At 50.7% G+C, this 20580-nt stretch overlaps 2 protein-coding genes across 5 annotated transcripts; one reads left to right on the forward strand and one right to left on the reverse strand.

Annotated features, from left to right (window-relative positions):
* Positions 1 to 6206: 6206 nt before the first annotated feature.
* Positions 6207 to 15281, reverse strand: TMEM176B (transmembrane protein 176B). 3 transcript variants are annotated; one of them, NM_001134017.1, is given in 8 exon segments: positions 6207 to 6545; positions 6978 to 7097; positions 8010 to 8237; positions 8466 to 8522; positions 8882 to 8992; positions 11267 to 11475; positions 14939 to 15084; positions 15215 to 15269. In NM_001134017.1, coding segments are annotated over 6 exon segments (813 nt in total). In that variant the 5' UTR covers positions 11471 to 11475; positions 14939 to 15084; positions 15215 to 15269; the 3' UTR covers positions 6207 to 6452.
* A 262-nt stretch (positions 15282 to 15543) lies between these two features.
* On the forward strand, positions 15544 to 20035 carry TMEM176A (transmembrane protein 176A). Of its 2 annotated transcripts, none has more exons than XM_002818674.5 (7): positions 15544 to 15868; positions 16439 to 16627; positions 17105 to 17215; positions 18272 to 18328; positions 18492 to 18704; positions 19234 to 19344; positions 19698 to 20035. In XM_002818674.5, exons 1-7 carry the CDS (start codon positions 15833 to 15835, stop codon positions 19737 to 19739), a joined length of 759 nt encoding a protein of 252 aa, XP_002818720.5. In that variant the 5' UTR covers positions 15544 to 15832; the 3' UTR covers positions 19740 to 20035. The 2 variants fall into 2 exon arrangements, with proteins under 2 accessions (XP_002818720.5, XP_024105246.2); XM_024249478.2 differs by having other exon boundaries at positions 15691 to 15728.
* The last annotated feature ends 545 nt before the right edge of the window (positions 20036 to 20580 follow it).

Consider the following 20580-nt stretch of genomic DNA (forward strand, 5'->3'; position numbering starts at 1 on the left):
CCCACATCACATGAGCAAAGGCTATAAACGCGAAGCCCAGACACCATTCCCTCTGCAGCTTTCCTGCGGCCAGTCACTCCTGGAAACCTTGCCCTGCATCCCTCTTCCTTGTCTCAGCTGGAGTGGGGCAAGAAGACCAGTGGGAAAGCAGCGGGGAAGAGGAGTCAGCCCTGACCACACTTCCCTCCCCAGCTCCTCCCTGTCCATGCAATCTGAGTCTCCTCTGGGAGAGAGGCAAACCAGTATCCGATAACTGCGGTTGTTTTGTTTTGTTTTGTTTTTCAGATGGAGTCTCGCTCTGTCGCCCAGGCTAGAGTACAGTGGCGTGATCTCAGCTCACTGCAACCTCCACCTCCCGGGTTCAAACCATTCTCCTGCCTCAGCCTCCCAAGGATCTGGGACTACAGGCATATGCCGCCACGCCCGGCTAATTTTTTTGTATTTTTAGTAGAGACGGGGTTTCACCATGTTAGCCAGGATGGTCTCGATCTCCTGACCTCGTGATCCGTCCGCCTTGGCCTCCCAAAGTGCTGGGATTACAGGCTTGAGCCACTGCACCCAGCCGATAGCTGCAGTTTTTAACACGAAAAGGATTGGGCCTAGAACACTGAATGTGAGACCATTGTAATGACGGAATTGTGAAATCTAGAATCTGGTCCTGATGTTAAAGAACCCAAGATCCGATGGGGAATTAGTGAGTTGACAAAATACAGTTAAAAGAAATGACTAGAAAATAAAAAAAGAAGAAGAAGAATCATTTCCTGTTTATACTCTGAATGGTTTTAAATCCTTCAATAAATATGTTGCACACAAATAGGCTTGAGATTATCTGCATGCCCTCGTGCCAGGGCCATGAAGTCATGCCCATCTGTGTCTGTGCAGTTTTACCACCAAGACTGAGCTGTGCAAAGAGACAAATAGCTGTCAGCTTTTCCAAGTAAACAGAAGCAGAAAGGAAGAGTGTCACATCTGACTTTCTACAGAGCACAAAAATTCAGACTTCTAAGGCTATTCACAGGAGGGGAGAGGGGAAAGGATGGGAAGGGGAGACAGGAATAGACGAAGTGGGGCCGGGAGAGGGATCAGATAGAGGGGAGACCATCTTCACTCAGAGGCTGGGAAACTCCAGGGGAAAAATACAGAAGTTGCCAGGCAGAAAGGGGCCATTTTGTGCAACAACAACCCAGGGGGAACAAAGAAAAAGAAAAAAGAAAACCACGAAGTTGACATTTGTCTACCAGAATAAAAAAAGGAAAAGAATTGCTACTGGATCTAGCCATGAAAGGACTAACTTAGAGACACTGAAGTACAGGAATTAATACTATCTTCAGCTAAGGAAAGTAAGGAAAGAGGCCACTTTTTACTTTTAATTTCAGTATTTCAAAACCACTAGAGTTTTTTTGTTTTTTTGTGTTTTTGTGGTTTTTTTTTTGGCAGGGGGTGTAGGGGACGGAGTCTCACTCTGTCACCCAGGCTGGAGTGCAATGGCATGATCTCAGCTCACTGCAACCTCTGCCTCCCAGGTTCAAGCGATTCTCCTGTCTCAGCCTCCCGAGTAGCTGGGACTACAGGTGAGCGCCACCATGCCCAGCTAATTTTTGTATTTTTAGTAGAGACGGGGTTTCACCATGTTAGCCAGGATGGTCTCTATATCTTGACCTCATGATCCGCTCGCCTCGGCCTCCCAAAGTGCTGGGATTACAGGTGTGAACCACCGTGTCCGGCCACCACTAGAATTATTTTGTAAAACTCCAAGGTTAACAAGTTCATGAAAAGAATGAAAACAAAGAGGTTAAATTCAAAGAGCCCTGTTCTGTATCTGAATTCTTTCCTGCAAACCCCCTAACTGTAGTATTCATACCAGTGCCCCTCGAAATGTACGAAGCACATATAGTGCCTGGGACCTTGTGAAAATGCAGGTTCTGACTTGGCTGGTCTGGGGTGGAGGAGATTTTGCATCTCTAGAGAGTTCCCAGGGTTGCCCATGCAGGCCAGTGGATCACACCTTCAGCAGCAAGAATTGAGACCACCCACTGGCTGCCAAAATTTTTCTTTTACAGAATATAGAAGTGAAAAAAAATCAACCTTTACCCCCTAGTCTCTAAAAAAAAATTTTTTTGTTGCTTATTGACTGAATATTTATTAATAACCCCTAGAAGGCTGAATACAAGAAAAACATCGCTCTCATCTTCCTCCAGCCCATGGAGAAGCTCAGGATTATGAGCCCAGAAACTGTGACATCTTCCCTCCCCTCCAGTCTGGACCAGGCGTGTCCACATGCCACCTGCTCTGCTAGTGCCAACAGGTCAGCACTGTGCCATCCCGTGGGGAGTGTGACCTGCACAGAGAATCCCGTGCTCTGCCCCCAAAGCCCTCAGGATTATAGAGAACAGAGTAGAGTTTCTACTGCTCCTTCATTATCCCTGGCCAGGCTCTCCCTCCTTCACCTCACCTGCTCCAGTGACACATCCCAAGGAACAGACATGCCCAGTTTGAGACAGGGCAGCTCCTGCAAAGCCCCACTCTGGGGTAGCAGAGTCATCTGCCTTACATGGAAACAGAAAGAAAAGATCCCAGAACAGAGTGGCAGGGCCTTTGCTTCAGGGCAGAGAGGACATTCAGCAGGAGCTGCAAATGTCAGCACCCCAAGGTCATCAGGACAAGATAACCAACAGACTTAAGTGGCCCCAGATTTCCAAGTATTTCTACTTCCTCTTTTTGACCATATAGCTGGGCCCTTGATAGAAAGACATTTCAGAAGCCTCTCTCGGTCTCAGACAGTTTTGGCTGATATCCAAAGCAGAAAGCAGAAGCTGCTCTTTCTGGCTTGTTAACGTCTGAGCTCCCGGAAGAGATTATACCAGAAAAGCCTGGGAGATTTACTGGAAATTATACTAGAGGAGACTGTGCTAGAAATGCCTGTGATTATAGAGATTATGCTAGAAGAGATGTTGTGGAGACAAAGGGGGTGGGGTGCCCCTCAGGCAGCACTTAGGGAGTGGGGAGGTGTCCTGGAGACCCTGAGGAGTCAGATGTGGAGGGAGAGGAGAGGCTGGCGGGACCAGGCAACACAGGGCGACGGTGGCCTAAGGATGTGATGAGACCTCAGGGTGATGTGCCAGGAACACCAGCTCCTGGGAACTTTGCCACACTGTGGCAAAGGCACGTGTGGTCCCACACCATGAGAGGCACCCCTTTATGGGGAACCCGGGGGGCTGCACAAAGGGCTCCTCAACAGTAAATAAGGAAGGGATTTTGAAAACGCAGTGCTGGGGCACACCTGATCCCCCTCCCAGGCTGTCTCAAGCTGTTTCCCATCTCCCAGTGTCTGAGTGTGCTAGGGCTGCTGTAACAAAACACCGACTGAGGGGCTTAAACAGGAGAAATTTCTTTTCTCTCAGTTCTGGAAGGCCAAAGTCCAAGACTTGGCACCAGCGGAGTTCCTCTGAGGCTCTCCTTGGCTTGTAGATGCCGTCTTCTCCCTGTGTCCTCACGTGGCCTTCCCTCTGGGCCTGTCGGCATTCTAATTGTCTCTGATATGACATCAGACATATTGGATGAGGGCCCACCACAATGACCTCATTTTAACTTAATTACCTCTTTCAAGACACTGTCTCCAAATACAGTCACATCCTGAGCTACTAGGGGTTAGGGCTTCAACATACGAATTTAGAGGGGACAAAAATTCAGCCTCTCACGCCCACCACCTCCCACCCTACCCCAGAAGCAAAAAAGGTTTCCTTCCTGCCCCAAGGACTCTGGTACTCTCCAGGCTTGAGGACCAGCCTTCTGTCCATGCTGCAGTATAGATTGAGATCTTTGTAGATGGATTTCTGAATGTCAACGTCTGTGACAACTAAAAGACAACCCCCCCGCCCAACTTTGGCCACAGTTCCTTGGAGTCAGGGTGGTGAGTGGGCAAGTAACTCAGTCCTATCAAATGTGCCCATGGACACTGAGGTCTGAGCAACTCTGCCCACTCTGCGTTCTCATGGCTGTTCGTGACATGAGCAACAGCAAGCTCAGGGTGCTCTGCCCCTGAGTGTCTGCTACTTTGCATTCTCCTTTCTCATGTTCCTTGTCTTCCTACAGTTCTTCAGCAAGCACACTACCTTCCTGCCTGATGCATCGCTAACTTGGCAGTCAAGTAACATTCGTTCTTTGTAGTAAAGGGTTTATGCCTCACCTCTTAAGCAGACTGTAAACTTCTTGGTGTCAGAAGCTCTGTCTTAAGTCTGTGTGTATCATAACCCTGCACACAGCAGGACACAGTAGTCAGGAACAGTGAAGGGTCTGAGATCTAACTGTACATGCAGGTCAACAAGTCAGTCTGCCACAGTTTCGTGGATGCTGGTAGAAGCCACAAAACCCTGAGTTGTGACGAAGAACAATTTATTACACTCGGCAATAGCAGTGGCCACAGTAGCAGCATTTTTGCATGGGTTCTAGGACCCCAGTTCCCACAGACAATGCAAAGGGGCATTGCAGGTGACACCAGCACAGCCAGTGGGTTGGGTTCTAGAAAAGGAACCCTGAGCTTAAGGAATCAGATTCTTTTATAACAGGCGATCATGCCTGTCCTTTGGTCCAGAAGAAGACACTATTTTCCAAGGCTGCCCACTAGGAGGTGAGAACATCCTTGAAAAGGCAGTCAGTGCCACTGCTCACAAGATGTGTGGAAACATGAGACCTGGGGAAAGGCAGCCACCCACGTTTTTTGATGTGTTAAGCATTCCCTGAAACCTGGCTAAGTAGGCCCCATAGGTTCTTGCCCTGCTAATGGGTCTCTTTCCACATTATCCACTTCAACCCAGCTTGGCTTCTGGGCTCAGCTACTTTACATTTGCCTGTTTAGCAAAGAATTGGGGGCTTCCATTACTCCATCACTGGGGGTAAAATAAATGTTGAGGTTCAAGAGATTCTAAATTCCTCTGAGATTCTAATGTCTTCTTTATTGGGGACTGAGGGAGGGATGGGGACTGCAATGGTTCTGAGTCCAAGTTTTTCCGCCTGATGATTTGTGGGCTCTGGACCCTGGGAAGTGAGGAAACCAGCTGGCTACACACCTGCTGCTCATCCAAGGCTGGCTCCCCTGGGAAGGGATTCTTGAGCACTCCACACCCCTCAACAGCGAAACAGAACGTAACAGTCTACACTGCAAGCTCCTACATCGGGGCCAGCAAGCTCTGTGTGTACAAAGCCTAATAGTAAATATATTATGCTTTGTGGGCCATTCAGTCTCTGTTAAGACTCCTCAACTCTGCCCTTGTAGCACAAAAACAGGTACAATGTGTAAAGAAATGGGTGTGGTTGTGTTTAGATAAATTTTTATTTACAAAATTCAATGGCGGGCTGGATTTACCCCTCAGGCTGTAATCGGCTGACCCTGTCCATATTCTGAACACACTCCTGTCTCGCAGGCTTCTTTACAAGCCTCTATGTAAAGCGCAGGCTGGTGAGGGCCCCAGGGAGAGCAGCACCACCCTCGGCACAGGCCCCCACTCCAAGTCCTGTGCGGGAGCAGGTCTCGCCCAGCACAGCAGCTCTGCACCTCTGTGGCACCGCTCTGCCAAGAGGGAAGGTGCAGGCCCTGCAGCCCATCGGCTTGGATCTGAAGACCAGCCCTGTGGGGCTGCTAAGTCATGAAACTGACCTCATGGAGATTTCATAAAGCCCCTACCAGCTTTCCTGCCCTTCAGAAATGCTTACATCTATATATTTATGTTATCTCTTCATATATAAAGAAAATGGAAAAAGTCAAAATCAATTCGCTATCATTTACAATGAAAGGAAAGAAGACTAAGGATGTGTTTATGTGTGTGTGGAGAGAGGAAAAGAGACAGAAGCAACACTAATTACTGCAAAACGAAAAAAGAGACAGGAAGGAAGATAGGGAGGGGGCAAAAATCTCGTTCCATGCTCCACACAGTTCTCTTAAGTCTACAGGCAGGCTGAGGTTGTAGGAGCCTAGACAGTCTCAGCAGGTGAGAAGATTCTAGGCCCACTAGACTTACACTTTACACTGAATTTAAGAAAATCATAAAAAGGGGTTTTGCCACCTGGATGTAGAGCAGAACATAATTAAATTTAATCTTCTTGGGACAGTGTTTCAATGGGATAAATCAGCTCCCATTTAACCTCATACATAGCGACACAAAGAAAGGCCTTTCACGGCGCACGAGGTGTATAAACAAAGGGAAACCATATCTTTCTGGGCAAAATTGCTTTTCTGGATTGTTTATTATGTTTAATCAGCATTGTGGAAAATCCAATCATATTTGTTCACGGACTTGAGAACCCCGGAGTGGGAACAGCAGGTGCCGATGTGGGGAGAAGAAATGAGTAGGGTCTGGACAGCGGCCATAGTGGAGGCAAGTGTGAGGAGCCAGGAGTGGGGGCCCTGGGCTGCCCTAGACAGGGACATGCGGGCACCCCGTGGGGTCTTTGGCGGCTCACAGGACAATGGCAGTGGAGGTCTGCTCCCTAGAGGGCGAAGGGGGCACTGAATTCTCCCCCAGTAGCCTCTTCTCTGATCCTTCCTCGTTCTGGAAAAAAAAGAAAAAAGAAACCCTTAGGGGAAAAGGATGAAGGCAGAGTTAGCATCATAGAACTCAGAAAGCAGAAAGAGGAAAGGAGGAGGGAAAGGAAAAGGTGACAGGAAACGCAGATCAGGCAAAAAAAAAACAAGGTGGCAGAAGAAGGGGAGTCAGACGAACACCTGGGAGAGGGCAGAGGGGAGAGTGGGGAGATCAGAGCAGGGGAGGGCACAGAGAGGCACAGGGTGGCGAGAGTTGGCCCAGGACCGTGGTGATGGCCACATTCCCCAGACAGCAAAGGGGAGAGCTGCATATGGAAAGAAGCTGAGGGGCACCAGGCCCAGACTCAGGTTCGGATGCCCCTGGCCCCGCACTCCTACCTGTCCCACACACTCACCACCCAGACTCACACTGCCCAGCGGCCCCTCCCCGACAACTCACCAGGGGCTGGGAGCTCTGGCCACACAAGTTTCGAAGACCTACTCCCAAGGAAGCCAAGGACACAATGACCTTCAAGACACAGACAGCCAGGAACAGGGCACGGATTGCTGTGAACAACTTCTGGAGAAAAGGGAAGAACAAAGGTAGTCAGGTGTCAGCTACTCCAATGCTGCCCATATCACCACCCTCTCCACCCACCCAGGCACTGACTCTATCCAGCTTGCTGCTCCCACCACAGCTGACTGTGTTTCCAGCCACAGCTTCCATCCCACTGGCTTGTCTGCAGAGTGACCTTATCACTCCCTGTCAAGAAGTGGAGACTATTCCTTCAACCCATGGAATCTGGAAGGGCCTAGGACTGCTTTGGCCACAGTCAAAGTGACACTATACAGTGACAGGGAAGCCCTTAGCTGGTCTGGCAGCTTCTACTTTCTGTCTCCTGAAATGCTTGCAACTAGGGTACTCCCCACTGGAATCCAGTTTCTGTGCTATGAGAAGCCCAAGCCAAGTGGAGAAGCCATTGCCGGCTCTTGCTGACAGGCCCCGCTGAGCTCCGGACCATGCAACTGCATCATCTCAGACTTCCAGCCTCGGCGAGCTCTTGGATAACTTCACCCCCATCTGACTGTAACTGCATGAGAAAACCCGTGAGTGAGGATGGCTCATCTGAATCCAGCCAACTCACAGCACCATGAGAAATAATAAGTTGTAATTTTAAGCCACTACATTTTGGTGTGGTTTTTAATTCAGTAATGGAAAACTGGGATACCAACACACCAGAAAAGCCAGAAGGGTGGCCCGCTATCTCCTCTCTGAAATGTCTCCTCTTTGTTCCTCATCCTCCTTGATTCAGAGAATCTTCTTGTCATGAGGTCTGAGAAATGTCTGTAGCTTACATTAAAACCTCCTGAATGAAAAACCCAGCATGAGGTCCAAGCTCAAAAAGCCTACATCTCTGTCCTCCAGGGCCCCCAGCTCCCTGGGAACAAAGAGCTGTGATGGGTCCCCGAAGACTGGACTCTTCCTGCTCACCCTCAGCATCTGCATGTAAGCTCTACACTCCTCCTTCTGCCGTTGGATCTCTTCACTTCGCCACATCCATCCGTACCCAGTGGTAGGGATGACAGGGTCTGAGCGATCACACACAGTGTCGATGTATAAAAAGGGTTCAGTTTGCCAGATGAAGCTATTCACACAGAGGACAACAGCAGCCATAACTGTAGCAAAGCCTGCCAGGGTGAGCAGGCTGGATACATATCCCTGGAAGAGAAAGAGGGTCAAGACACAGGCTCCTTCAATCGGTGGAAGAGTCATGAGGTCCCCGCCTCAAACCCATCTCCTCCTCCCCAGCCCCTGTCCAGGAAACCCTCTCCTCCCCTCCAAGAAAGACCCCAAGATATTGACAACCAAAGGGTAGAAGACAGATAATGGAGCAGAATTCAGGAGGGGGTCAGTGAACAAGGTGGAGAAAGGGTGTCCAAGACTCACAGCAAGTTTGCCCGGGTACTTCTCATGGACAATGGCCCCAGCTCCTGCTGCGATCGCCTGAAAAGAGACACCAGAAAAAGACATCCAGTTTACTCTTCTGAATTGGTCTATCATCACCCTCCCACCAGCAGTTCCCAGAATAGCCAATGTGAAGCAGGATCCCAGGGACAGACAAAGAACTCTGACACACAGACAGGATTCCACCTATACCTGCCCCACCCCTCCCATCTGTCTTCAAGAGAAAAATGGAAGTGACAGGGTTTCAGCTATACCCCAGAGCAGCCTCCTCATGGCCAAAGGCCATTTGGCCCCAGAGACTTTGGTCGCTTCCCCAAAGCCCCAACCGAGATCCATAAGCGCCTTCTTGCCCATCACCACTTGCCTCCCTCCAGGCTCACAGCCTGTTCCTTACTCACCACAGACCCCGCCCAGAAGGCACAGCCTGAGGCACGCAGCACAGTCCAGGGCCCCAAGCTGAGACACACTCCAAGGGCACAACTCAAAACCCCCAGCAATATCTGAGTCACCTGCAAGACAGGAGGAGAAACCAGACCCCTTCCCGTGAGCCCACATGCCCCGGCTGCCCTGGGAGCAGCTGCCTGGCTCCTACCTAGGTGGCTCTCCTCTCCTTTTCCTCTGCCTTGACCTCTCTGCAGCTCTGATTCTGGAAGGTTCCATCCCCTTAAAATCCATGAAGCAGCACCGGCCTGGGTCTCCCCTCACCCTTCTCTAGGCTTGGCTATTTATCCTTCATCAATTTTTCCCAACTTCAACACTTTCTCATCCCACCTGAAGATTCACACTTTTTCCCCCCATTCTCCTTCAGAGGTCCCATTGTCCCATCCAAACCCCCAGCCTGACCTGAGCTTCTGGCCTATCCTTTCTCTTCAGATCCAAACACACACTCTTGAGGGCTCTGTGGCAGACACAAAGATGTGCCGCTAAGACCCCCTTCAAGAAAGGGCTTGTTTGATTGCTGACAGCCTGCAGTTGTCAGCTCCTTCAGGGTCACTCTAATTTTTCAAGCTGAAGACACACACTGAGGAGGGCCACCAGCCAATGATTAAGCAAGACAGTGGCTCGAGGGCCATCTCCACCCAGTGTGGAACTCCTGCAGTGGGCAACCTTTGCCTGGGAGCTCCCCACTGGCCTGGCAGAGTCTGCATTGCAGCCTGATGGTTCCTCCTGCCCAGTCCTGCTCCCCCTCTTTTCATTTCATAGGTGTCATACCCCAATAAGCCGTTCACACACCCAACTCCAACTCAGAAGAGAATTCCTCTTCTTCCTGGAAAATCCAACTGTCACCACCTCCACATCCTACCGGCATCTCGGATTTGTCACATCCAAATCCCCTACTACCACACACACACACACACACACACACACACCTCGAATGTCTGCTCCTCCTGACTTTCAGGGCTCTGATCTCCTGGTCACCCACACTTCAACCCTCTGCATGCTGTGGATGCCTCTCTTTCCTTATGCCACAAACCTCTTCACTCCCATGCCATGGAGGTCTGCGAAGGACAGGGACTCCTTTGTCTCCTCACCATTCCTGCTATGATTATGTGAGTGCAGACCCTTGATCCTTCTCACCTGGATGCCTCCTGACTCTGAGGCAGGTTCCTGCTCAGAATCCATCGACAGCCTTCTCACTGTCAAAGCTGATTCAGGACGGACTCCTCACCTGGTCTTTCAAGGTTCTCAGCAATATGGCCCCAAATCACCCATTCCTGAAGCCCATTCCCTTTACTCTTAACCATTATAGAACTTGCCCTATGCCTTCTGGCCTCTTTGCCTTTGCTCCTGCCATTCTTTAACCTGGAATTCTTTTTTGTCCATCTTCCACCTTTGTCTATACCTATTCCTTCTCCATTCAGGGTTCTCCTGCCCTCAAGGATGTCAGATGTGCTTCTCCCTCACCTGGTCTACCTTTAGTTCCAGTCATTAGTGTAGCTGCTGTTCCTTCTGATGGTCACTGAGCACTTTTAGACATAGCCCAGGGATTCTCTCTGTAGCTTGGCCTGAAGTGCTGAACACATTGCCTTGCACCTGTAGGCTTTCAGTCCATGTGGGGTCAATGAAACTGAATTAACAGCCTCTAGACTCTTCTTCCTGTTGCCCTACCTCTGGCTGGGACCGACTCCTCTGCGCCAAAGAGGAGGTCGATTCTTCCTTTTCATCCAAATTTCTGTGGGGATACTTACAACTTTTTCCTACACAGGATGAGATATAAATAGTGATTTCTCATGTGCCTCTCATGGGAATTCAACCCACTTTTCTCTTTTGCATCCTATTGAAGAAGGAGAGTTTCCATTGTGAAAGCTGAGCCTACAAATGGGGTCATTCTTGTCACACTCAACTAAAACAGAGTCGAGAGGCCAGGGGCAAAAAGCACTCGGGGCACAAAATGTTGCTCCCAAAATGTAATTCTCTACAAATCAGGCTGCTGAAGCTGCCTGCTGCAACCTGAAACCAGCTTTATCTACAGCTTCTGACCTTGCTACAACTCTAGGATTAGTTTTACCCACACCATCGCTCACCCATCAGAGCTCACCAGCTCCCCAAAACCTGTGATCTTTCATGAAGGGCAATATGTAACATTTCTCCTTTTTATAAGCCTCTAATCTTCTCTTTGTTCTAAAGATGTACTGGAGACCACCTGGTCTGTGTGTATGCCCCAAATTGCAATTCTCTCCTCCCAAATAAAACGTTTTAATTTTGAAGATCTGACTCTATATTTTAATTGACCTCATCACCTCGTTAACATGCCCCCCAACCCCACACCAGCCCAGTCTTACCCCTAGAGCCAGCTGCTCATAACCAATCCTGGCTGTGGAAGGCACAGTGTCCCCAGGGTGAAAAAGAAACTTCTTCAGAGAACCTCCAGCTTTCAGCAGTTGGGTCAAAGCTGACTCCTGGTGGATGTGGACGTTGATGTGGGTGGGCTGGGATGGCCTAGAGTCCATAGCAACTCCATTCACAATCACCGTGTTTTGGGTCATCCTGCCTGCCAGGGAGAAGACATATAGAAGTGAGGTCTGGGAACTAGGTGAGGGAAAAATACACAGCACAGGTGAAAGGAGAGAAATAGTGTCTTTGTCAAGATCCCAGTTGGGCACAATGGCTCACGCCTGTAATCCCAGTGCTTTGGGAGGCTGAGGCGGGTGGATTACCTGAGGTCAGGAGTTCAAGACCAGCCTGGCCAATGTGGCAAAACCCCTTCTCTACCAAAAATACAAAAATTCGCACGGTGGTGCGCACCTGTAGTCCCAGCTACTCAGGAGGCTGAGACAGGAGAATCACTTCAACCCGGGAGGCTGAGGTGGCAGTGAGCTGAGATCTTGCCACTGCACTCCAGCCTGCGCAACAGAGTGAGACTCCATCTCAAAAAAACACAAAAACAAACAAACAAACAAAAAAAGTGTCTTTGTCAAGATCCAAAGGGTCTTCCCAGTGCAGATATCAATGTCACTGTGACCTTAGTGATTTTACACATAAAAAAGTTAAGAGATACAAAAGGGTATATATACCTTTAAAACCTTATCTCTCATCTTTTTCCCTCAACCACCTATTTGCCTTGCAGATGGAAAGTAATATTATCTGTTTCTTATAAATCCTACCGTGACATTTTCGCATACGAAAGTGTGAAAAAGTATTTCTCCCCCCTTTTCCCACAAAGAGCAGCATACTATACCCACTGATTTGCATGATGCTGTGATCACATGATCATATGTTTTTAGAATAATCCTACATGAGTCCATAAAAAGTGTCAACCTAAATAACACAGAGAGGCTCTCCAAAAGAAAATGAGATTCATTCTGGAATAGGGCATTGCAATGAGAATATGCTTACCACAGTAAATCACGTGCACATTCAGTGAGGTAAAGGAAGACAAAGGTTTTTACAGGAAAAATGGGGAGACTTACATAATCTCTTTGAGATGATCATCCTTGGCTACAAGGATCAATAACAAGGGTGATACCAGTCCAGGGTTAGACAGGCAGTTGCTGGTGGATGTCCTCACAGAAGTATTTTTTGTGTAAGGTTGTCATTTTACAGAGTCCTTTGTGATGACTTTTGTTACCAGGTTATTTACACATGAGAACCCTGCCTTGTGGGCTTTCCATTTTCAGATTTTTTTTTCACTCAAGTGACTCGATTATGATTCTGACAACTTTCACAAAAGCTTCTTCACTCATTTGTGTAACTGCATATATTTTGAGAGTATGAATTCCTCATAATTCATTTAAGCGGTTCCCTATTGGCAGACATTTAGGTTATTTCCAATCCTTTTCCATTACAGACAATGTGGAATTGGCAAGGCAACAGGAATGTGCATTTGCAATTTTAGTAGATATCGTCAGTTACCCTCCATGGAGTTGGTAGCAATTCACATGCAGGAGGCAAACTCTTTCATCTTTTTCCTTTTATATGGGGAAAAATGCATTGATTTTAATCAATTTTATGTAATAAAATGTCCCATTTTAAATGTATATCTCAACGAGTTTTGACAAATTTATACATCTGTGCAATTACAGCTACAATCAAGATAAAGGACATTCCTACACAGCAATACATTCCCTAAAGCCCCTCCCCAGGAAATACCCCCAACCACTGGCCATGAGCAACCACTGACCTGCTTTCTGTAACGATTTCCATATATTTTTAATCCATGGTTCTCTTTTATTTTATTTTTTTTTTTATTATGTATTTATTTGTTTATTTATTTTTTGAGACGGAGTCTCGCTCTGTCGCCCAGGCTACAGTGCAGTGGCGCGATCTCGGCTCACTGCCAGCTCCACCTCCCGGGTTCACGCCATTCTCCTGCCTCAGCCTCCCGAGTAACTGGGACTACAGGCGCCCGCCATCAAGCCCAGCTAATTTTTTGTATTTTTAGTAGAGACGGGGTTTCACCCTGTTAGCCAGGATGGTCTCGATCTCCTGACCTCATGATCCACCCGCCTTGGCCTCTCAAAGTGCTGAGATTACGGGCGTGAGCCACTGCGCCCGGCCAGTTCTCTTTTTTTAGAGAGAGAGATGGGGTATTGCTTTGTTGCCCAGGGTGGTCTCAAACTCCTGTACTCAAGCAATCCTCCCACCTCAACCTCCCAAAGTGCTGCAATTACAGGTGTGAGCCACCACGCCTGGCCCATAGTTCTCTTATTATGAGTGAGGTTGATTGTCTTTTCATATGTTAAGGGCCATTTTTATTTCCTCTTTTGTGAGCTCTCCGTTCACATCCTATGTCCTTGTTTCGTTTTGTTTTGTTTTGCTTTTTTCTATGGAAGTTCTTTATCTATTCACAAAATTACCAATTGTGATATGAGTTTCAAATGTTTCTGTACAATTTGAAGTTTATTTTTTGACCTTGCTTGTATTTTCATACAATCCATATTCTATTTCATTCTATTTATGGTGTCTAGCTCTTATACTTTTAAACGACTTCCCCATTTCAAGATTATAAAATAATCTTCAATATTTTCTTCTAAGTGCCTTTATGCTTTCAGTTTTCACTTTTAAATGTTGACCATCTGGAATTTGGGAGCTGGGTGACCAGCCTTGGCCGTTGGGAGACACGGATCCAAGTTCTGTTGCTGTCATTCAGATGTTTAACTTCTGAAAGATACGTTCCATTTGTGGAAAATACATCCTCTTTTTCTCAGTGATTTAAAATTCTCTCCTGAGCAGAAATGAAGTTCCCCTAGGAATGTAGACCTATTCTAGTCCTTATATTCTGCCCATTGGCATGTCTCATGGGCTAGGCATCATTACCACAATTTTAACATGGAGCTTAATGCTAATTGGGCTGTTTCATGATCCCCTCGTGTGGTTTTTCTTTCAGAATTGTCATGGCCATTTCTGCTAGATTACTTCTTCACGTGCACTTTAGAATCAGCTTGCCTGGCTCTAAAATAAATCCTACAGAGGCAATTCTAATGGACATCCTGGCTAAGTATCACAGTTTAAATCAAATATTATTAACAATTCTAATAACACCTCCCATTCGTACTCTACCTACTTTTCAAAGCAGTTTCACTCTTTCACCCACCTGGCCTCCTTGGGGTTAGAAAGGACAGGAGTTAGACAATTCCGCACACGCACAAAGGAGCTTCAGACTGCTTCCCAAAAAAGGAAGCCCAGCCCCAGATTCCAGCCAGACCTTCCCTCGAGGGCCCAGGCCTCGCCCTGAAGGCACCTCAGGTTCCAGCTACCTCCGGGCCCCCAGGACCACCGCTTCCCCCGCCCCACGCCAACCCCTAGATCTGCCTCGGCCCCGCCTTGAAGAGTCGGATCTGAACCAGGCGGGCACCACGGAGATTCCCCTGCGGGCCGCCCGACGCCTGGTAGATGGTGGGCTCTTCCCGGCTGCCCCGAACACTTTCCTCTGTCTAGCTCCTCCCGTGCCCCGGGGCTGGGGAAAGCGTCGGCAGCCCCGCAGCGCCCTGGCCCCGTCCCAGGAGCCACCCCACCGTAGGGCTCCAGCCAGGGTCCACGCGTGCAGGCGGCGGAAGGTGGACGGCACGCGCCAGGCCCAGGCCTCTCCTCCCGCTCTCCAGCCGTCTTTCTGGGGAGAAACACCTGCACCCAGCTGTCCCTCCCTCCTACGCGAGTCCTCCTGGAAACCAGGATGGAGGAAGAAAGACGTCCTGTGGACAGGACAGGGTGGGGGCATGGCCCTGGGGACTCCTCGTGACAGAGGGTTCTGCGGCAAGAGGGTCTCCCGGGCCACGGAGGCCCTGCCTCACCTGCCGTCCTCCGGGAGCCAGCGGCCGAGCAGAGCGGACAGGAGCTGACCCCGAGCAGAGGAGCGACGGGAGGGCGGAGACGGCAGATGCACGGGTGGGGGCTGCGGCCCCGCCCAGGCTGCGAGGTTTCCCGAAACCAGCTGCGGCCCGGGGGCCCGGCAGGGGGGTTCCGCCCAGAGGAGCGGACCGGGCGGGAGAAGACCGAGCCCCTGCGCTCCCACTCGCGCACACTTGCACGCCGGCCCTGGCCGGGCGACCCCACGGGCTTTCCCAGGGCCGTCCGCCCGCGCACCTTCTCAGCTCCCCAGAGCCCAGTGACCCTCGCGCAGCAGGAGAACCCCAGACGGACCCCAGGCCCTGCAGCCTGCCAGGAACCCGAGGGGCTGAAGTTCATCTCCAACCCCGCCTCCCCTCCCCGCCTCCCCTCCCCGCCTCCCCCTCCAACTCTCAATCCACTTCTCCAGCCGGCGCCCCAGCCCTCCCGCCGCCCGCTCGCAGGTCCCGAGGAGCGCAGGTGAGGCGGCGCCCCACTCCCGGCGGCCCCCGGGCCTCCTTCCGCACGCGCCCCGAGCTGCCTCCGCACAGTTGGAGGAGCGTAGGAGGGACCCCCACCCAGGGATGAGACTGCAGGAAGGGGACTGCGGAGGAAGCCAGGTGCGGCCCCGGCTTTTGACCTCCCTCCGCACCGCAGCGCGGTCCTTCACGGGGCAGGGGCGGCGTGAACCCGTCGGGCGTGAGCAGCAGTCGGTGGAGCGGGAGGTCGGCGGTGGCGGGGATGGAGGGTATCCGGAGCGCAGCCGGGGCGCAGCTGCTGCCACAGGAGCTCCACAGGCAGCCAAGGACTCGGTCCTGTCCCAGAGCCTGCGGACTGTGGAGGGGAGGCCGCAGAAAGAGCCTGGGAGGAGGGGGTGAGGGGTCGGGGTGTGGGGCGCTGCTTGACCCAGACACCACGGCCCTGGGAGGAGGATGAGGCGGACAGAGCAGATCTTGGGCGAAAGGGGAGGTTCCCGCAGGCTCAGTAGTCGCCGCAGCTCCAGCATGGTCAGCAGCCCCCTCTGCTACACACATTCCCCTCGTGAGGGGGCCCGGGGTGCGGCCCTGTGACCAGGACAGCCATTCATTGGGTGACTTTGAGCCACCACTGGCCCCTGACCTCCCCAACTCCAATGAAATCTGCGAAAATCTTCTGACAGCCCTTCCTCTCCGGTGCTCCCTTCCTCATAGACTGTGTCCCTGACAATGGGAACAGCCGACAGTGATGAGATGGCCCCGGAGGCCCCACAGCGCACCCACATCGATGTGCACATCCACCAGGAGTCTGCCCTGGCCAAGCTCCTGCTGACCTGCTGCTCTGCGCTGCGGCCCCGGGCCACCCAGTCCAGGGGCAGCAGCCGGCTGCTGGTGGCCTCATGGGTGAGTGTGACGGCCTGCCTCGTGGGGCGGCGGGAGGGACTCCCCACCTCCGGCCGCAGCAGCACTCTCTGCCAGCCTCCCTCTGAACAGGACACCGAGCCAGTTATGTCTTCTTACTTAGTGATGTGATTCTCTGGCCTTCTCAGTAAGAGCCTGGGGAGGGGAGGCTCTGGGCTGAAGGGGTGTGGAGGAGCCATTGACCATGCAGAGTCCCAATCAGTGGAGCCCTGAGTCCATCCTTTCCTCTGGGCCAAACTCAGGATGGGCCGGCTCTCCTCTCCTTCCTTTCCCTTCTCTTTTCTCCTCCTCCTCCCTCTTCTTCTTTCTCTTCCTCCTCCTCTTCCTTCTCCTTTCTCTTCTCTTCTCTTCTTTCTTTCTCTCTCTCTACCTCTCCCTCTCTTTTTGGGGTTTTAGCGGTTAATCCCTGCAGTGGCAGGTCCACCTAGGAGCCGGGATCTTGGGTCCTTTGTCTTTCAGGTGATGCAGATCGTGCTGGGGATCTTGAGTGCAGTCCTGGGAGGATTTTTCTACATCTGCGACTACACCCTCCTGGTCACCTCGGGAGCTGCCATCTGGACAGGGGCTGTGGTGAGTAGAGCAGGACAGTGCTTGACTGCCTGTGAGAGGGGTGGGGCATTGCTCTCCTGATTGCCTTCCACCAACATGGTGCCACAGAATGCTGGCAGTCGAAGAGATCTGATTATCTAGGCCCATTCCCTGCCTGTTCAGATGAGCAAACAGCTGAGGGCAGCGGTGACATGTCCTATTCACAGTCTGCTCTCCCATACCCTGCCCAGTGCTGCTCCCACCAGGCTGGCCGCCTCTCCCTGCCTTCAACAGTTAATGTCAACCAAGGATCTAAGGACCTGCTCATCTCCAGATACTTGCGTTGAGATGGGGGAGGCAGAGCGTTCCAGATAGTATGTGATTCCCCCAGGAAGCATCACCCCGTGGTTATTCCCATTGTCCTCCACAGGCCCTGCACACAATGGGAACCCAGGAATTGTTGTCAATAGATGGGTGTGTGCAGTTTGCACAGGAGCTGGGTAGGCTGGTCATGGTACCTACACCCTCAGAATAACACTAAAACACTCATATTTACTGACAGAAGCCAAGAGTAATTACCTTCACTCAGCCTGTGGCAAAATACCCAGCTTAGTTACAGAATTAGCCAAACAGGATTCAGGTCCACCTGTCCATTGGGATATACTAGATTCCCTGTTCTTCAAGCCCAGCTGAGTGAATCATTGGGCACTGTTAGGACAGGCTTCTAGACCTAACAGTGCCCACTCTGTATAGACTCACCCTTCATCAAGATCTTCTCCAGCACCCCATGACTTTTATCCATGGAACTTTCATAAAGCACTTGGTGTTGTTTAAAAAGGAAGGTTTAGAAGGGAAGAGGGGCTCACACCTGGCTTGACCACAAGCTCTTAGTTGTCACTAAAGCAGGGCCTTTTGCAGCCTCAGGAGTTGGATCCAGGTTCCACCCTCTCAGCAATTATCTTACCATGGATAATAAAGCTTAGCATGAAACCTCCGGCCCAAGCTGTGTGCTGGGGAAGGGCCTGCATGGAGGCTCTCTCGTGGGAGAGGACTTGCATTTCCTGTGCTAAGCCTGCTCCTGGCTCAATCTCTCCCCAGGCTGTGCTGGCTGGAACTGCTGCCTTCATTTATGAGAAACGGGGTGGTACATACTGGGTAAGTTCAGGGAAGGGTGTGGGAGGGGACCAGGTTCAGGCTGGAGGTCACCCCGATCTCCTGCCCTGTTGCAGGCTTCTCTGGGCCTTGCCCTTTTTTCCCCCGACTGGACTCTGAGAGAGACTGAAACATGAAGATTTCTCTCTGCCTCGTCCCTCCCCAGGCCCTGCTGAGGACTCTGCTAGCGCTGGCAGCTTTCTCCACAGCCATTGCTGCCCTCAAACTTTGGAATGAAGATTTCCGATACGGCTACTTTTATTACAACAGTGCCTGCCACATCTCCAGCTCGAGTAACTGGAACACCCCAGCCCCCACTCAGAGTCCAGAAGAAGTCAGAAGGCTACACCTGTGTACCTCCTTCATGGACATGCTGAAGGTAGGTGGCCAAGGGGAAGGGGCAGCAGCAGATGGGGCAGGGATGGCCAGGCCAGGCCGGGGGCAAGAGTCAGGTTCTCCACCAGAAGTAGGTGTTACCTATTCTGCACCAAGCTTGAGTATTGTCACCAAAGACAAAGCATCAGACAAAATAGAAATGGCTCCTGTAGAGTGTTACAGACTAGTGGGAAATACAAGCATTAAAATAATAATAAATGAACCAATATAGCAAGTGTGCACAGTGCTGCAAAGGTGTTAAGTGCATATTTTCCCTTGATCCTCTGAAGTCTTGGAGGTTATCAGGGAATCAAATCATAGCCCAAACCTGTCACTGTACAAATGAGGACACAGGCCCAATGTGAGGAGTTTCCAGCTGCATTCTGCACACTGAATGCATTGACTTCCCCTCCAGAAGCCACAAACTTGGAGATAAAGGGGTAAAGATTTTCCCAGGTCAATAAGGAGCATGGGGACAGAGCAGGAAGGCAGCTGTCATCCTGGTGCTTATGGCCTTGGTCCTCTGTCCCCAGGCCTTGTTCATTACCCTTCAGGCCATGCTCTTGGGTGTCTGGATTCTGCTGCTTCTGGCATCTCTGGCCCCTCTGTGGCTGTACTGCTGGAGAAGGTTCCCAACCAAAGGGGTGAGTCCCTAAAGTGTGTGCCTGTGTGTTTGGGGCAGTGGAACTGCTCAAAGGAGACAGGAATGGACAGTGGACAGTTTGGGGAGGAGAAAGGGGCCCATGACCCAAGTACCACCTATTATCATGCCTGTCTTTCTACCCAGTGTTGGCCCAGCCCAGAAAGCCCCTATCCCCAACCAAGTGGCCCCCAAGTCAAAGAGCCCAGGAATCCAGGGAAGTCCATATCCACGCTATGCCTTTGCATTAGGTACCATGCTGCTGATTCTGGTAGCTCCAGAGCTAAGCTGCCCTGGAGGAGAGACTCCGCCCTTTCTCTCCCACTCACGATTGTCTTGCCTTTCCTCTTCCCTTAGAAAAGAAACCAGAAGGAGATGTTGGAAGTGAGTGGAATCTAGCCATGCCTCTCCTGATTATTAGTACCTGGTGCTTCTTCACCGGGCGTCCCTGCATCTGACTGCTGGAAGAAGAACCAGACTGAGGAAAAGAGACTCTTCAACAGCCCCAGTTATCCTGCCCCCCATGACCCCAGTTATCCTGCCCCATGACCCCCATGCCCCAGTTATCATGCCCCCCATGACAGCCGTGCTCCAGCAGCACTTGCCCATTCTTTACACCCCTTCCCCATCCTGCTCTGCTTCATGTCCCCTCCTGAGTAGTCATGTGATAATAAACTCTCATGTTATTGTTCCCAGGTTCTCGCTTAGTTATTCCAGGGAATTTCTCTTGGCTGGAGGAGGAAGTGGAGAAGGAGCCAATGGCAAACCTCCCACAGCTCCCCAACCTCCTGCCTCAGGCTAGAGTTGCTGGCCCTGGAGCTAGAACCTCTTTGAGGCTGATCCTGTGGCTGTAGGTTCAAAGGCCTAGGAATAAAGGATGAACGAGGCTGAGACTCTGAGCCCACTCCCTACCACTAACATTTAAGAAGGTGAATGCTTGGCAATTTAAGAATTAGATTTTTTTTTATTGTGACTGTTTGAAAAAATTAAGTAGACAACATAACACCGATAGGACATCCAACAATATAGAAAGGACATCTAACAATATGGCAAAATAGAAACCCTTACAAATTGTCCCATAAAAAATCCTAAAACTTCTTGATAAAATATGAATCATGTATTTTTAAATTCATGACTATGAACCAAGAAAAAGATGGAGGCCATCAAAGCCTATAGTAGAAGTAGGGGCAAGAATTCAGAGAGTGGAAGCCAGTATCTGCCTGTGTCAGTCCCACAACCA

The sequence above is a fragment of the Pongo abelii genome, chromosome 6 (genome assembly GCF_028885655.2).
Source record: "Pongo abelii isolate AG06213 chromosome 6, NHGRI_mPonAbe1-v2.0_pri, whole genome shotgun sequence".
In the NCBI taxonomy this organism is placed as follows: domain Eukaryota; kingdom Metazoa; phylum Chordata; class Mammalia; order Primates; family Hominidae; genus Pongo; species Pongo abelii.

What these genes read in the sequence shown, in the direction of transcription:
- TMEM176A (XM_002818674.5), top strand. Translation starts at nt 15,833, where the DNA reads ATGAGACTGCAGGAAGGGGACTGCGGAGGAAGCCAG. An exon ending in GGCTGCTGGTGGCCTCATGG is followed by an intron (nt 16,628 to 17,104) that starts GTGAGTGTGACG and finishes TTTGTCTTTCAG; the next exon opens with GTGATGCAGATCGTGCTGGG. An exon ending in CCATCTGGACAGGGGCTGTG is followed by an intron (nt 17,216 to 18,271) that starts GTGAGTAGAGCA and finishes ATCTCTCCCCAG; the next exon opens with GCTGTGCTGGCTGGAACTGC.
- TMEM176B (XM_024249384.3), bottom strand. Translation starts at nt 11,470, where the DNA reads ATGACCCAAAACACGGTGATTGTGAATGGAGTTGCTATGGACTCTAGG. An exon ending in ATGAGCAGCTGGCTCTAGGG is followed by an intron (nt 8,993 to 11,266) that starts GTAAGACTGGGC and finishes CCTGTCTTGCAG; the next exon opens with GTGACTCAGATATTGCTGGG. An exon ending in CTTACATGCAGATGCTGAGG is followed by an intron (nt 7,098 to 8,009) that starts GTGAGCAGGAAG and finishes CCTTTTCTCCAG; the next exon opens with AAGTTGTTCACAGCAATCCG.